The sequence below is a fragment of the Xyrauchen texanus genome, chromosome 22 (genome assembly GCF_025860055.1).
Source record: "Xyrauchen texanus isolate HMW12.3.18 chromosome 22, RBS_HiC_50CHRs, whole genome shotgun sequence".
NCBI lineage: Eukaryota > Metazoa > Chordata > Actinopteri > Cypriniformes > Catostomidae > Xyrauchen > Xyrauchen texanus.
Genome location: NC_068297.1, coordinates 5441383 through 5457906, shown reverse-complemented (window position 1 = coordinate 5457906; position 16524 = coordinate 5441383). Strand labels below are relative to the sequence as shown.

General features: G+C 38.0%; 1 protein-coding gene across 1 annotated transcript in view; it reads right to left on the bottom strand.

Annotated features, from left to right (window-relative positions):
- The window catches only part of LOC127662848 (mitogen-activated protein kinase-binding protein 1-like), a 68566-nt gene that overhangs the window by 17562 nt on the left and 34480 nt on the right, over positions 1-16524 (bottom strand). Inside the window, exons 8-14 of the mRNA XM_052154223.1 lie at positions 16479-16496; positions 12606-12766; positions 10232-10421; positions 8393-8530; positions 5484-5668; positions 4047-4138; positions 13-138 (exon numbers count right to left, since the gene is read on the bottom strand). Coding sequence (XP_052010183.1) covers positions 13-138; positions 4047-4138; positions 5484-5668; positions 8393-8530; positions 10232-10421; positions 12606-12766; positions 16479-16496 — 910 coding nt within the window. The remainder of the gene's footprint in view (positions 1-12; positions 139-4046; positions 4139-5483; positions 5669-8392; positions 8531-10231; positions 10422-12605; positions 12767-16478; positions 16497-16524) is intronic.

The window sequence follows — 16524 nt, the reverse complement described above, 5'->3', positions numbered from 1 at the left end:
ACAGAGTCTCACCAGCAAATCGGACAGCAGTGATAGAGGACGAGTGTTCATCCAGTGTTTGTAGCAGACCATATTCCTGCTCCACATCCAGCACATGGATCAGTCTGTCTCTACTAGCGGTGGCTAACAGCTTCAGCCCTGCAGACACAAGCACAAGCAGACACACACGCACACACACACACACACACACGTACATTAGTACTATCCGCCCTATGCACAAAAAATGTAACTCCCTCTAAATTATATTGTTCACCTAAATGAATGCTGGCATTACCTCCTACGTATCCCTTATTTTAATATTACCATGGTGTTTGGACTCGTTACCATGTTAACACTATGTATTTTTTTGTGACATTTGTTCCATAGTAATGTTTTCTGAACATTCTATCATGGTATAAACATGATTTTTAAAACATGGTAACATAGTAATACCATATTTCTTTTTTGGACAAAGTACCCCAGTAATACTGTTTTGGACATAGTACCATGATAATGCCATTTTTTATTTTTTTTTTTTTTTTTTTTTTATATGGAACTATTTATTTTAGTTGGGAATCATAGTATTACCATGATTTTTGTGTACCCCAATAACACCATGTTTTTGGACATAATACCATGATTAACACCATGTTTTTGGACATAGTACCATGATAACACCATGTTTTTGGACATAATACCATGATAACACCATGTTTTTGGACATAATACCTTGATTAAACCACGTTTTTGGACATAGTACCATGATAACACCATGTTTTTGGACATAATACCATGATAACACCATGTTTTTGGACATAATACCATGATAACACCATGTTTTTGGACATAATACCATGATAACACCATGTTTTTGGACATAATACCTTGATTAAACCACGTTTTTGGACATAGTACCATGATAACACCATGTTTTTGGACATAGTAACACAGTGATACCATGTTTGGTAGACACAGTACCATATCATTTTGGAAATCCTACCATAGTATTACAATGATTTTTCAGACATGGTACCATGATAACACAATGTTGTTTGGATATAGTACCGTATTTTATTTTGGAAATCCTCTCATAGTATTACCATGATTTTTCTGAAAAGGTACTATGGTAATTTTATTTAAAACATTTTGGGAACAGTGCCAAGGTAATATCATGCTTTTGGACAAAGTACATTTATAATACCATGAATTTGGACAGGGCACCATGCTAATATGTTTTTGGACATCCTGTCATGGTATTACAATGATAATTGCAAGATATTACAGTAATATAATGTTTTTTAATTAGTAGCCTACCATATAAATTCCATGATCTTTTAGACATGTTTTTTGTACACAACCACAATGTTAATACCATGATATACTTTGAAGTAAATTAGAGTACAGAGAAAATACCATGGTACATGAATAATCATACATTTAAGTTCTGTGATATTATCATCTGACACAATCATTGTACTATGGTACTTCCTAGTAATTTTTTTGGCAGGACATACTAGCTAAACTGCATTTCTGAAATAGCTAACTGTGTAAAAAGTTCAATATCCGGTGAAACGTGTCAAGTGTTCCTGTGCTGTTCTCATTCTCATACTTTACACACCACATGCTGATCCTCTAACACTCATGTGTGACTTCACAGTGAGGGAAGAATGCAAATGCTTCTCACAGTGTGAGAACAGAACACGAGATGTTTCTGCAACAGTACGTGAAACGCGAACAGCCCAGAGCATGTTCATACAAGCATTCATCTCAATAGAGATATTCCCAAAATGAAAGCTCTCATCATATTCTAATATCTTTAGAGCTGACACACACGATAATGTGATGTTCTTTAGTGAGCAACGCAGAATCTAATCAAAATGCTTCCCCACAAGGCTTTAAGATCCTCATGGACAATTTAGAACGAACAGATCTCATTAGCTCATTACTGCAGTTGTTTTCTGATGTGCATGTTGAAAAGATATAGTACCCGAAAGAGAAAATGTATAGTGACAGCTAAAGGGTTCTGAATAAGAGACAGACAGTCTGATGGACAGATACTGTATCTGGAATGCAGAGTAGGCAGTTTCACAAGTGTTCTGAAATATGAATGTTGTTAGACATCATTTATTTTAATTATTTAAAAAAAGATAATTGTGGAGAATTAATTAGACACATTTTACAGGTATTTTTGATACAAATTTATGTACTGTATAGGCTACATGTCATAAAATCAGTGGACATGTTGTAATTACAATTTGTGCAAAATCTTATAGTGTTTTCAAGAGGACTTTTTTAATAATTTATTAACTGGGCAGATTCAATTCATATCAAACTTTACTGGCAACCTAAATTTAAGTGTAAGAGATCTTTTACTGCTTGTGGGTGAAGTCTCCATTATCCGTACGGTAAATCCGCCATGTTTATTATGCCTGGGACATGTGTCGCGCTAATGAATAAGCTTGCACTGCTTCACACAATCAGTTTTTGTGGTAGGATGTGCAGTCAAGTCGAGTGTGTACCTCCTCAAAAAATGATATATGCCAATTTTAGCTATAGAATGTGGGGGAAAACAATAGTGAAGTTTTCCCCAATGTAATGTGCCTGGGTTTGTTCCTAGCATGCAGAAGATGCCCTAACTTCGCCCCCACCCTGATCAGAGCCTGAATAGCCTGCCAGGAACGACTCGGGACACCTTTCTCCAATCGTTTGAAGTTTCAGGAAGTTAAAAAAAAATATATATATATTTTACAAATGTTTTTAAAATATATATATTTTTTTAGGATGCAACCATGCAATTTTTGCCACTTGGAATACATTTTTGGGAGCAATTATTACCTTTATGAGGACATTTTAAAACCATTTCAAATATGAAACTGTGTCAAATGCTTTATTAAGAATTTATTTAAGAATTGATTACCTTTTACTATACAAATTAAATCAACTTCTATTCATATTTTATGCCATAATACGTATTACTAGGACTATATTAGGAACTATATCAGATGTTACAAATAAAACACAGAATAATTCATTACAAAGGCATTTCCCCTGACCCTGATGGCAATACCATGGTATTCTTTTAAGTACAGTGCTTTGGAGTACCATGTAAAAACGATGGCATTTGAAAACAGTAATCATGCAGTACAATGATGAATATCAAAGTATCATGGTATGACTAACTGATACCATCACAGTACCATAGTACTGTACAAAGATCTTTTTTGTAAGAGCTTGCTGTTTACAAAGTATATAATCTTGTTTGCATGGTCTTATAGAAGTCAACTATGACTGGTATGTCAATTTCCTCTATCTAAGTCACGTCAACATACACTCTACTCAATAGATGTCTAAGGCTCCATCCTCTGAAAAAACACACACACATGATAATGTGATGTTCTTTAGTGAGCAACGCAGAATCTAATCAAAATGCTTCCACAGAAAATAAATATATTCAAAGTAGAATGTTTTTAAAGCCAAATGTATTGCCAATATATTTTCTGTAGTAATCCAAAGCATGCCACAGATGTTGTAAACAACTCTGAATATTCCTTTATAGAAAACATGGTAACAACAATAAGGTTCCATTTGTAAACATTAGTTAACTTCATACAGTAAGTAAACATGAACTAACAATGAACAATACTTTTACAGCATTTATTAATATTAGTTAATGTTAATTTCAACACATACGTCGCTAACATGAACTAAAAAAGGAACAATTGTATTTTGTAAATTAACATTAACAAAGATTAGCCTAATAAAGGCTGTAATAATATGTTAGGTCCCCTGATATTAACAAATGGAACCTTATAGTAAGGTATTACCGAAAACATAAACACAAAGTAAGATCTAATGATATTTTAGGACTATGCAATTTTTTAATCATTTAAACTGTAAACACTGGTTGTAAACTCTGGTGATGGCATAGAAGTGGTGACTCCAGGCTTATAAAGCATCTGCTGAACATCTGAGCTGGACCATTATTTCCTCTTCACTGGGGCATTAAACAGCTTCTCAGTGCAGGATTTAATAATATAGAGATGTTTGAGGAACCTCTCAGAACTTACCAGTCTCTGGTTTAGAGTACTCCAGACACAAGATCTCAGAGTCATGGGCCTGAACATCCAGAATATCTTCCATGCTCTCCAAATCGTGGATTCTACAATCACATTAACAGCAGTTTAGTGAGGGGCACTTTAGTGAATTCACACTTTGTGGCAGTTTCTCTGTGGCCAGACAAAAATCTATGAATGTTTTTGCATTATATAAGAAAATATCAAGTCCATGTTAGTATAACATGTCAATAGTTGGGATAAACTCAACCTGTGGACACTCTGCTAGGACACCTGTGTGAACTCGAGGGGAACGGACTTACATATATTAAATAAAAAACACTTTGACACCAGTTACTTAAAATTCATAACAAGGATGGCTCAGAAAAGCCTGCCTTCTTCCCATGGTGCAACCTGCTGCCATCTCTTCCCCAGGTAAATGACACACAAGGCCATCAACATGATCTAAAAGAAAACTGGATTAATCAGACCAGTCCTCCTTCCATGGTCCAGTTCTGACACGCACGTGCCCATTTTAGGCGCTTTTGGCAGTGGGCAGTGGACAAGGGTCAGCATGGGCACTCTGACCGGTCTTCGGCTACGTAGCCCCATATGCAGCAAGCTGCAATGGACTGTGTTTGACACCTTACCATCATGGCCAGCATTACGTTTTTTTTTAGCAATTTGTGCCCATGACCCTGTTCAACGGTTGTCCATCCTTAGACCAAATATCTGTAGGCACAAACAACTGTATCCCGGGAACACCTCACAAGACCTGCCGTATTGGAGATGTTCTGACCCAGTCGTCTAGCCATCAAAATCTTTACCCTTGCCCATTTTTCCTGCTTTCTACACACGAAATTCAAGAACTGACTGTTTACATGCTGCCTAATATATCCCACCCCTTGACAGGTGCCATTGTAACGAGATAATAAATGTTATTCACTTAACCTGTCAGTGGTTTTAATGTTGTGGCTGATCGGTGTATCCACTTGTTCCTTGTTCCTGGCTTGGTTCTTGTTTGTATGTCGTGCGTTGTTAGCCAGCATACTGTTGTAGAGTTTGTATTACCTTTTTCAAATGTTACCTTCATCGTTGTGTCCTCTTCTGTTGTTTATAATTAATGTTCTGAGTTTGGATCCTCATTCTACTGCCTCTTCCCTTCACAAACCCTGACAAGTGAATTGTGCACTCTCTACTAAAAATGGCAAAGTTGCAACTAAACAGCAGCGAATGAGTCTATTTAAGGCTTGGCCATTTGGACAATGTAGCCCATTTTTTATTGCTGGTATCCAATAATATCCTTTATCCCAGTGTACCTACATACCCATGTGATTTCATTCCTCACAGGAACCAAGTGCATCACAAACACATTGTCCTTTTCATTTAAACCTCTGAGGATCAATTTACTCAAATCAATTAGTGTAGAAGTGTTAAGCAGTGGGGCCAGACCTCAGTGTGCCGTTGCGGTCCCCTGATGCCAGGTGCAGCCCATCTGGACTCACACACATGGTCCTAATGCCCGTGCGGTTCTCAGAGGTCTGCGGGTCAGCCTTCTCTGAGCTATTGGAGATGGTGCAGTCCGTGTCTAGCAGGGTGGAGGTGTTGTTGTCCATATAAATGACCTTCTGAAGGTCCTGTGGCGAGAAGAATCAAAAACATAAACTGTTTGTTATTTGTTCAATTGAGTGTATAGCTACTGAAAACATCAAAGGAAGTTGAATGGTTTAAAGAAGAAGTTGGAGTTGATGCCAAGGGTTATGTCCAGGTTATATTTCACAACAAAATTAAAGGGAATCAATAGTAAATTATATTTTGCTTAAAGAAAATGAAGCCTATTTTTTAGGACATTAAGAGTTTTTGCATTGTAATATTATTTACATGACAATTTAAGCACATTTTCTCATGCCAAATTCTCATTACTGTGACCATAATGTAAAAAACCCCAATAATAATAATGTGGAAAAAAATATGATCTAAATTGTAAAGTATAAATAAATGTCAAATATAAATATGTATATTAATACCATTTTATATTTATAATATTCTATTAAAAATATTATGTTAAATATTAATATTTAGATTATATTTTAAAACAATATCAAAAGAAATCAATAGATAATAATGTTTTGCTTAAAGAAAATTAAAATTGTTTTTATGACCAGGTTTGCATTCTGCTAGTATTTGCATAATTAAGCACATTTCCCCCGCCAAATTCTCGTAACTGTTACCACAAATATTTATATAAATACTATTTTATATTTCTAAATTTATTTTATTAATATTATGTTCAATATGAATATTTAGACATTATTTATTTATAGTAAATACATATATATATATATATATATATATATATATACATACAGTTTAAGTCAGAAGTTTACATACACTTAGGTTGAAGTCATTAAAATAAATTCATATTAGCAAACTAGAGTTTTGCCAAGTCGTTTAGGACATCTACTTTGTGCATGAAATGAGTAATTTCTCCAACAATTGTTTACAGACAGATTGTTTCACTTTTAATTGACTATATCACAATTCCAGCAGGTCAGAAGTTTACATACACCAAGTTAACTGTGCCTTTAAGCAGCTTGGAAAATTCCAGAAAATTATGTCAAGCCTTTAGACGATTAGCCATTTAGCTTCTGCTAGGAGGTGTACTGAATTGGAGGTGTACCTGAGGATGTATTTTAAGGCCTACATTCAAACTCAGTGCCTCTTTGCTTGACATCAGGGGAAAATAAAAAAAATTAGCCAAGACCACACAAGACCTCAGTTTGGTTCATCCTTGAGAGCAATTTCCAATTGCCTGAGTTACGACGTTCATCTGTACAAACAATAGTATGCAAGTATAAACACCATGGAACCACACGGCCATCATACCACTCAGGAAGGAGACGCATTCTGTCTCCAAGAGATGAACGTATTTTGGTGCGAAAAGTGTAAATCAATCCCAGAACAACAGCAAAGGACCTTGTGAAGATGCTGGAGGAAACAGGTTGAGAAGTATCTATACCCACAGTAAAACGAGTCCTATATCGACATAACCTGAAAGGCTGCTCAGCAAGGAAGAAGCCACTGCTCCAAAACCACCATAAAAAAGCCAGGCTACAGTTTGTAAGTTCACATGGGGACAAAGATCTTACTTTTTGGAGAAATTTCCACTGGTCTGCTAAAAAATTATTTTTTAACCATAACGACCATCGTTATGTTTGGAGGAAAAAGGGTGAGGCTTGCAAGCTGAAGAACACCATCCCAAACTTTAAGCATGGTGGTGGCAGCATCATGTTGTGGGGGTGCTTTGCTGCAGGAGGGACTGGTGCACTTCACAAAATAGATGGCATCATGAGGAAGGAAAATTATGTGGATATATTGAAGCAAAATCACAAGACATCAGCCATGAAGTTAAATCTCGGTCACAAATGGGTCTTGCAAATGGACAATGACCCCAAGACATACCTCTAAAGTTGTGGCAAAATGGCTTAATGACAACAAAGTCAAGGTATTGGAGTGGCCATCACAAAGCCCTGACCACAATCTGAATATTTGTGGGCAGAACTGAAAAAGCTTGTGTGAGCAAGGAGGCCTACAAACCTGACTCTGTCAGTCTCACCAGTTCTGTCTGGAGGAATTCCAGCAACTTATTGTGAGAAGCTTGTGGAAGGCAACCCAAAATGTTTGACCCAAGTTAAACAATTTAAAGGCAATGCTGCTAAATACTAACAAAGTGTATGTAAACTTCTGACCCACTGGGAATGTGATGAAATATAAAAGCTGAAATAAATAATTCTCTCTACTATTATTAACATTTCACATTCTTAAAATAAAGTAGTGATTGTAGCTGACCTAAGACAGTGAATGCTTTCTATTATTTAATGTCAGAAATTGTGAAAAACTGAATTTAAATGTATTTGGCTTAGGTGTATGTAAACTTCTGACTGTATTCTATTTTTTGGACATTTGTTTTTACAATAATACAGTTACAAATGTATGCATTACAATAATGAGAGTCATATAAGAATCAACACTTAGAATTGAGAACAATATGAATTACAAATTAAACTATCGAAAAAATTTACGATCTCGAAAATAGGTTTATTGTCATTATGCAATTTTCTTTTATTTATCTTCATTATTTTAATTTTAAGGTATAATATGACCTGGACATGGATTCACCCAAGTATGATATTTGCTTTTTGTAAAAATAAATTACTTTATTAAAATAAAACATTTCTAAAAAATGTAACAAATAAATACAAAAAATCTTTTGGCATGGCAAGGCAAGTCACTTTTGTAAAATAGTGCTGAACTTGATAAGACAGAACATTCGATTTGTGAACTGAGGTCATGTGACGCACATTGCTGATTACATTTCGGCTGAGTGTGGTGTTTTGAGCATCTGTGTTCCATAAACGGATAGTGTTGTCAGATGAACAGCTGAGGAAACATCCTGGAGACAAACGGGGCTGTTCACCATCACTCGACTCTGGGTACACCTTCAAGACAAGGGAAGATGAGATAATTAAATCCCACAATACAATACAGCATCACATCACAAACACAAATACAGGTGCATTTACTCAAACACATTTTTCAACACCTTGTTACTAATGTCTAAAAGCACTAGGCATTAATCACCCATCCTACACAGGCATAAATGTGACACAATATTGACAGTTTTCTTTACAAAACAGTATGAGTGTAAAGCAGTTGTATTGTTTCAAGTACCATGGTATTACCATCTGATACCATCACTGTACCAGAGAACTACCACAGAACTTTTTTGTGAAACCAGTTAAACTGCATTTCTGAAACAGCTACTGCGTTAAAAAGTGAATCAATTACCAAGCAATGAAGAAAAACACAATTTAGGAGGCATTCCTGACACCAATACCTTGCTAATATAAAGCTAGTAGATCCTTGAAACCCTGTTTCCACCTGATATTAAGATGTTCTTTTGGTGATCGGATCACATGTGGTAAGCGCTAAATACAGGTCTGTGATGAGGAGGAGGACATGGTCAGGCCGTGAAGAAGCACGCCCGGTGCTGAGTTGCCTAATCAGCAGGAGAGGGATAAAGGAAGAGCCGGGGACACCAGAGAGAGAGAGAGAGACGCATGTGGCTGCTGTGTGTGTGCGTGCGTGTCTGTGTGTTTTATGTTGTTTCCGTTTCTTTATACCATTAAAAGTTTACAGTGACTGCTTAGCCGGCTCCCGCCAGCTCCTTTCCCTTATGCAGAGACTTTACCCATTACGTTGGTGCCGAAACCCGTGATGGAGGAGGGCTGCGCTGTTGGAGAGCCCTCGCCACTAATGGAGGGTCGCGACGCCGAGGAGGTATGGTCTGGTGGTACTGGGGCAGTTCTCCAGAACGCAGAGGAGCCCGCTGCTGTCCGCCAGGAGACGGAGGAGCTGCTGCCGGCCACCAGAGGGCGGAGGAGCCACTGAGATCTGCTGGGAGGCATAGGAACCTGCTGCCGTCCGCCAGGGGGTGAGGTCCATTGCCATCGCCCGGCGTAGCGGAGGGCCGCTGCACAGCTGGCTGAGGACCAGTCGACAGAGTTTTCGGGACCGGCGAGACATTTTCTTATCTCTCTCCTCTCTTGGTCTCTCCTGCTCACTCTTTCCTATCCACTCCCCCTCCCCTCGTCTCTCTCACAGATTCTCAGGAGTTTGGTAGGATCATCAGTTGGCGGAATGGCCGGAAGGGCAGCATCTCCCCTCCAGAGATGGGGGGAGTATGCCAGTCTGGATGGCACCCCGGCCTGAATCGGGCGGTGGAGGAGTGTGACGAGGAGGAGGGTGTGGCCAGGTCATGAGGATGCACGCCCGGTACGGAGTTGCCTAATCAGCGGGAGAGGGATAATGGAAGAGCCGGGGATGCCAGAGCGAGAGAGACGCACGTGGCCGCTGTGTGTGTGTGTGCGTGTATTTTATGTTATGTTTCAGTTTCTTGATAACATTAAAAGTTTATGTTGACTGCTCAGCCAGTTCCTGCTTCCTCCTTTCCCTTAAGCAGAGACTTTACCCAATACAAGGTCTAAACGGGGTCTTAAGACATTTTGTGATTGGATCATAAAAAACACATATGTGGTCAAAAATCCATCTAAATGCATCACATTTGTCGACATTAAGAATTTCATGTTGACTTTAATTTAGTTTGCATTAAATGTTTGTCAAAACCTCTTGATTCTCACCTCTACACTCCACACACAGGATGAATGGTAGAGAGCGGAGTAAACCTTCCCCACTTTACGAAGATCACGGACGTCCCACACGTACAGACTGTGGTCGTTATACACACAGGACAGCCAGCGGTTCACAGGGTCGTAGGACACAGCTACAGCATCAGGATAGCGCACATTATCCTTGTATGCAAAGAGGTGGCTGTGAAGAGAGACATTTTAATGGAACGGCAGTAAAGACAGGTGGTCTGTGGGGTCACAAAAGGTCACCCCAAAGTGTCATATGAGAATGTGTCCCAGCAGAACCCAAACTTAAACGACTGCTGTTTACCGAAAATTATTCAGCCTGATCTCATGAACATTACATGACCGTGTCCAGCGGGGCAAGCCAAAAACTAGTGAAATGGTGTAGTAATCAGACAAGATTTTTTTTTTTTTGAGTTTTAATGCGTAAAACGTACCTCGCTAACCAAAAACTTTAACCTAAACCTAAACAATAGACCCCAAAAAGCAAATGAGAGGTGAACAAAACAGACATCCTTACCCTAAACCAACACCTAAACCTAACCGATAGTGTCCTAAAAGCAAATGTGACATGAAAATCTAATTTTCTGAAGCAGCCATGTCATTTTTGTGTTGTGTCAGTTTGCGTGTTTTGTAGGGTCCAAATCCAAAGTCCAACACTTTATCAAGTGCGCAACCATGCAAGCTAATCACGTTGGTGACTAAGTGTTTAAATGTAGGTGGATCTGTAATACTAGCTTTATAATGAGTCAGTGTTTATAGTCATAATTAGCCGTCATACTCATGATTAGTGTTAATTTCACCAGAAAACTGCGGCAAATCGTAGAATGTGGCACGTTAAAGTCAGTTTGCAAAAATGTAGTTATAGTAATGCTCATTATGAGACTAGGTTGCAATAATAATGAGACGGACAGGATGACTGTGTCACTATCATCACCAAACAGAACTGCAAAAAGAATCACTGTTTGAACTGTAGCTTTTTTGCAGTCAATTGAAATGCACCATTCACTAGTTAAAACTAAGTTTTTTAAGTATGGCCTCAAAGTCTCACTGAATGTAATCTATAATAGAGGTCAAGAGTTTCATCTGAGCCTTCCAGCAGAGTCAGACTAAGAGGTCTTGTGTGTTTCTGACAATTTGGAGGGAAAGCAGAGAACGCTAAACAGATGTCACAGGCTAAGCTTTTTCACCTATACTACATGAATCCAGGCTGAATCTTCAAACAGACAGAGATTTCAGGATATATATATATATATATATTATTTTTTTTTAATTATATTTTTGTTATGCTATAGTAAAATATTTCTGTCCTATTTTCTTCACTTTGACACATTATTTGAATGCTCTGATTAAACCCACAAGTCCTTGTTTCTCAAGAAACAAAACCTTTGACATTATTTTCATCATGTAATCACTTCACAGAAATAGAGTAAGTGTGCGTCTCCTCCTCTGTGTCACTGCGTGTCATTAACACAGCGTGTATGAAACAGGAACATTTGCCGTTACACGATCGTTTAAAATGAAACCGGAGCACTTTGCGTTCACTATCACAGATTATACTTGTTGTTCATTTATATTTTCGTGGGAGTTTTGCACGAGCCAATGCTCCCGCTTGTCAGCAGAGGCTCGCGCCAAACTCCCGCTTGTGTTTCTGATTCTTCACACGCTCTTCGGGACAGGAGTTGGTTGAGGTCAGCGGTGCGGCTCAGTGATGCTCAGACTCGGAGTTCAACTGAATGACACACGAATGCGGCGTTCGTGGCATTTAAACAGTATATTCGCATACAAATTCCCTTATATAGGCACAATAATGTGATTGGAATTAAAATGCCAAATATGAATTGTAAAGAAACAGCGCTGTTTAGACTCTCCATACAGACCACTGGCGACCTAACCACCAGCCACTAACGACATGCAGCGACAAAGTAGCTGGCAGTGTGAACGTAGCTTAAGGGAGCAGCGATATGCATGATCACTCACATGAGATGAAGACTCCATATTAGTAATCTTATAAAAAAAAATATTCTGCATGCACAGGGTCTGTTTGTCTGTCTGTCTGTCACCCACCAGGGGGTCCTTGGTCCGAAAATAGTTGAAGACCCCTGATGCAACGTGTACATTTATATATATATATATATATTCAAGGTGCAAGGAAAGTATTTTAAAACCTTTTACTTGATGGTACACCGCTTGACATGTTAATCTAAATAATTTTTGGTACAAATTTTCACCTACCCTGACCTTTCGTATTAAACAGGCTGTTTTTGCTTCTGTACTGTACCTTTAAGATTTTTTCAAGCAAATGTCATCTGTTATGATAGGCTAACCTCCGTATACCGTAACACACCTGGCTTCATCTTACCTGGCCTCAGTAACAGTAGCGATGTCTGTGCCCAGACTGTGAGGGTGAGGCAGCGTGCAAATGAAGTGCAGATCAATAGGACTGAATGCTCTCACGGTACCATCAGCACAACCACAGAAGATCAGATCCTCAGTGACCGACAGAGACGTGGCCATGCTAGTCTAAAAGAGAGATAGAGAGAGAGAAATGGAGTTGGAAATAAACAGAACATATTAACAAGGAACTCCGTAGATCAAAGTTTGGGAGTGCTATCTGAGGTAATATTACAGAAGACGGATGAATTTTAACAACAGACAAAATGAGAGCTATGTCTGTGAGATATACCATCTCATGAAATTCCTCTGACAATGTTATGAAAATATTATATGCAGCCTGTAAATAACAACTGATGAGATTGAACCAAAAGTAAGGAAGCATGGAAGCAATGTACTGTATATCTGTTTGTGTGTAAGAGAGAATACGTGGGTTATCCATGTGATTTTTCATTTAAACGCATTAGATGAGATATCTTATGTCTCTTTCACAAATATCTCATTTTATTTCGAGAGGTGAGGCACAAACAGGGAGATATTTAGCTATGTAAATAAGCTTTATGTTGAAAGAACATAAACATTGACCCACAGTATTCTTCAGTGACGTGCGGTGATAAAAAGAGGCTAGGCACTGAGTTATGAAAGCCAGATTACCTGATTTATTGTTTAAGCTAATAATACGTAATAACAGTGAACGTTACGCACAAGCGCGGCATATCAAGAAATGTATATGTATTTTATATATGTTTTATATATAATATATACGATTTTGTTAATATATCTTCATTAGATATTATTATACAAAATTCAGTAGTCAAAACACAGAACATATAACAGAACATAAGTTGTTTATTTTTTACAACATTATGTGCTTATTTTTTTATGTGCAATCTTCATCTTTATAACAGAAGATACAATACAACAATCCTTTACCTTTTCATTGTGGTAGGTTATATACAGCTTCCTTTGCTCGTCAAGTGCAAGGTCGATCCGAGATTTTCCAAAGATTTTCAGTGTAATTTGACACTGGATGTGAGCTGACGACTTTTCATGCTTGGTTAAAGCTGCGGGCAGGTTGTTCAAATCACAATATCCCGCTGAAGTCCAAACAGTCTGACTGTTTGAAAAAGCAGGCAGGGATAGCAGTACAGCCGCTGATTGTTAGCATAGCCACATAGCCAATCTTTTCTTATATACCAATCAGTTTGAAATGATCGGATAATTTTTGGGCCCTTTTGCTGTACTAGTCCATCTAAGGCTGGCGTAGACCTCCCTCTTGCAATTAACTCATATTTGGAATTAAAATCGAGCTTGGAAAAAATTCTTAATTCGTGATTACGGCCGGTGCTGTCATTTTGATTTTGAATGATACGCGCTAGCTGTGGTGTAATGGCGTTAGCTACGCAAATGTCCAGGAATATTTCGATTTTAATTGGTCCATGTCTGATACGTAACGGAGATGATTACGGGCATAACATATTTACGTCAAAAGGCACAGCAGATTTGTGCTTTTTGCCGTACATGTTAAAGAATACAGGATCGAAGTCGCATGCGCAACATGGGTTTTCCGCTTGTCGTCTGCAATGAATGGACCGTAAAAGCACTGCTTATTCTACCATTTGTTTTTAGTTGATTATGCGTAACTGCTACATTTGTCATCATAACGTCTAAACAATTGGAATAACACACATATTGCATATATAAATCACAAGAATAAAAAGTAAAAATACAAATACAAGTTTATTATTTAATAAACATTTTATTTTTGAATTTTGGCAGGGTAGGCAGTGCCTAGTTTGCCTACCCAGACCGCACGTCAGTGGTATTCTTGAAGTTGATAAACTGTTAGACAGAGATGCTTTTGTGCCCCCGTCTCATTCTCTCTGTATCCCTTTCTTTCTCTTCCTCTGTAAGTTCTCATTGCAGTGGGCATAGGGCCCACCACAAAAGCAGAATTGTGCAAGCACCCTCCTGCTCTGACCATGACCCACTTTGGCAGTTTGTGAGAAGGAGCCAGATCAAGATCTTTGAATCATGCGCTTCAAGGAATAGTTCGCCCAAAAGTGAAAATTCTCTCATCATTTACTAACCATCATGCCATCCCAGATATGAATGAATTTCATTCTTCTGCAGAACACAAATTAAGATTTTTAGAAGAATATCTCAGCTCTGTTGGCCCATACAATGCAAGCAAATGGTGATCAAAATGTTGAAGCTCCAAAAAGCACATAAATCCAGCACAATAGTTACCCATATGACTCCAGAGGATAATTCATGTCTTCTGAAGTGATCCAATCAGTTTTGGGAGAGAACAGACCTGTAAAGGGAACAACGGAAAGGAGGAGGAGAGAACCGGCTTGACAATATAAATAATATTTTTATGTAAAACGGAAACCAAAAGACACAAACACACACATAGGAAGGACAGCTGTCCATAAATGTTCTCTCTCTGTCACACCACCGTCCACATTCAGCCTTTATCCCTCTCGGAGGCTTGATTAGCCTGATAAGGGGCCGGGTATGTAAAATCACGACCCGGCCCCGCCCTCCGCCCTGTCGCAAGACCAAAAAATAACAAATATTTCACTATAAATCTTAAAATCAGCAGTCTCCTTGGAGATCACGATTTCAAGCTTGATTACACTTCCTATTGCTTGACATGTGCAGAGCGCTAGATGGTGCTATAGGAAGTGTAAGCTTGAAATCGTGATCTCAAAGGAGACTACTGATTTTAAGATTTATAGTGAAAAAGGAGTTACATTTTGGTCTTTTCACACCCAAAACCGATCAGATCGCTTCTGAAGACATGGATTAAACCACTGGAGTCATATGGATTTCTTTTATCTGCCTTTATGTGTTTTTTGGAGCTTCAAAGTTTTGGTCACCATCCACTTGTATTATATGGTCCAACAGAGCTGAGATATTCTTCAAAAAATCTTATTATGTGTTCTGCAGAAGAAAGAAAGTCATATAAAACTAGGATGGCGTGAGTGTGAGTAAATGATGAGAGAATTTTCATTTTTGGGTGAACTTTTCCTTTCAGGTTCACAACACAATTGCGAAGATTTAACTGTCTTCTGAAAAGACAAGAATGTTCCAGAAATTCAGTTGTGTCCTCCTTATAGAGATACAGAAGATCTTTATTCAATAAACTTTACTACATTTCTAATATTTTTCCCTCTGAATACATGAAAAATAATGTAATATGTAATAAAAATGAAATAAAGCACTGGTGAATGAGTATATTGGGTGGTTTAAATTAGGAGTAGTGGTGGACCGATATTGGTTTTCAATAACCGATCCAGCTATCTAGACAGCAGGGTGGCCTATATAATGCCAATATATGAATATAATACAAATATTATGTCACATTACAATTACAATTATATGACAAAAAAAAATATATATATATATATATATATATTTTTACACTATATGAACTAAAGGTTCACACACAAATACTTGAAAACAGAAAAATATTAGCCATTTACATGTTTTTTGTTTTGTTTGTTTTTAGCTAAAACTTCAGCCAAGCAGGCTTGGTGATCAACTAATGCCATTGCACTCAAAATGGCCACAGATCAGTCAAATAATCAGCTCGGCCAATAAGTATCGGTCTAACCACTAGTTAGGACTTTAATGTATGTATTAGACACAAGGCAGATGTAAATGTGCCATAAGTAATGTGAAATTCTTTCTGATATTAGAGTGAAAACTATTACAGTATAAATCTAAGTGATGTCACCACAGTGAGGTGGGTCAAACAGATGAGAATGGTGACTGATCATTCAATGCGCTTTACAATGAGGCATGAAAGCCACGGCCCAGATATGAGACTTACTGTGAAACTGTCATTTCTCTGTGCAGTGTAAGAGGAGAGGCAGAAC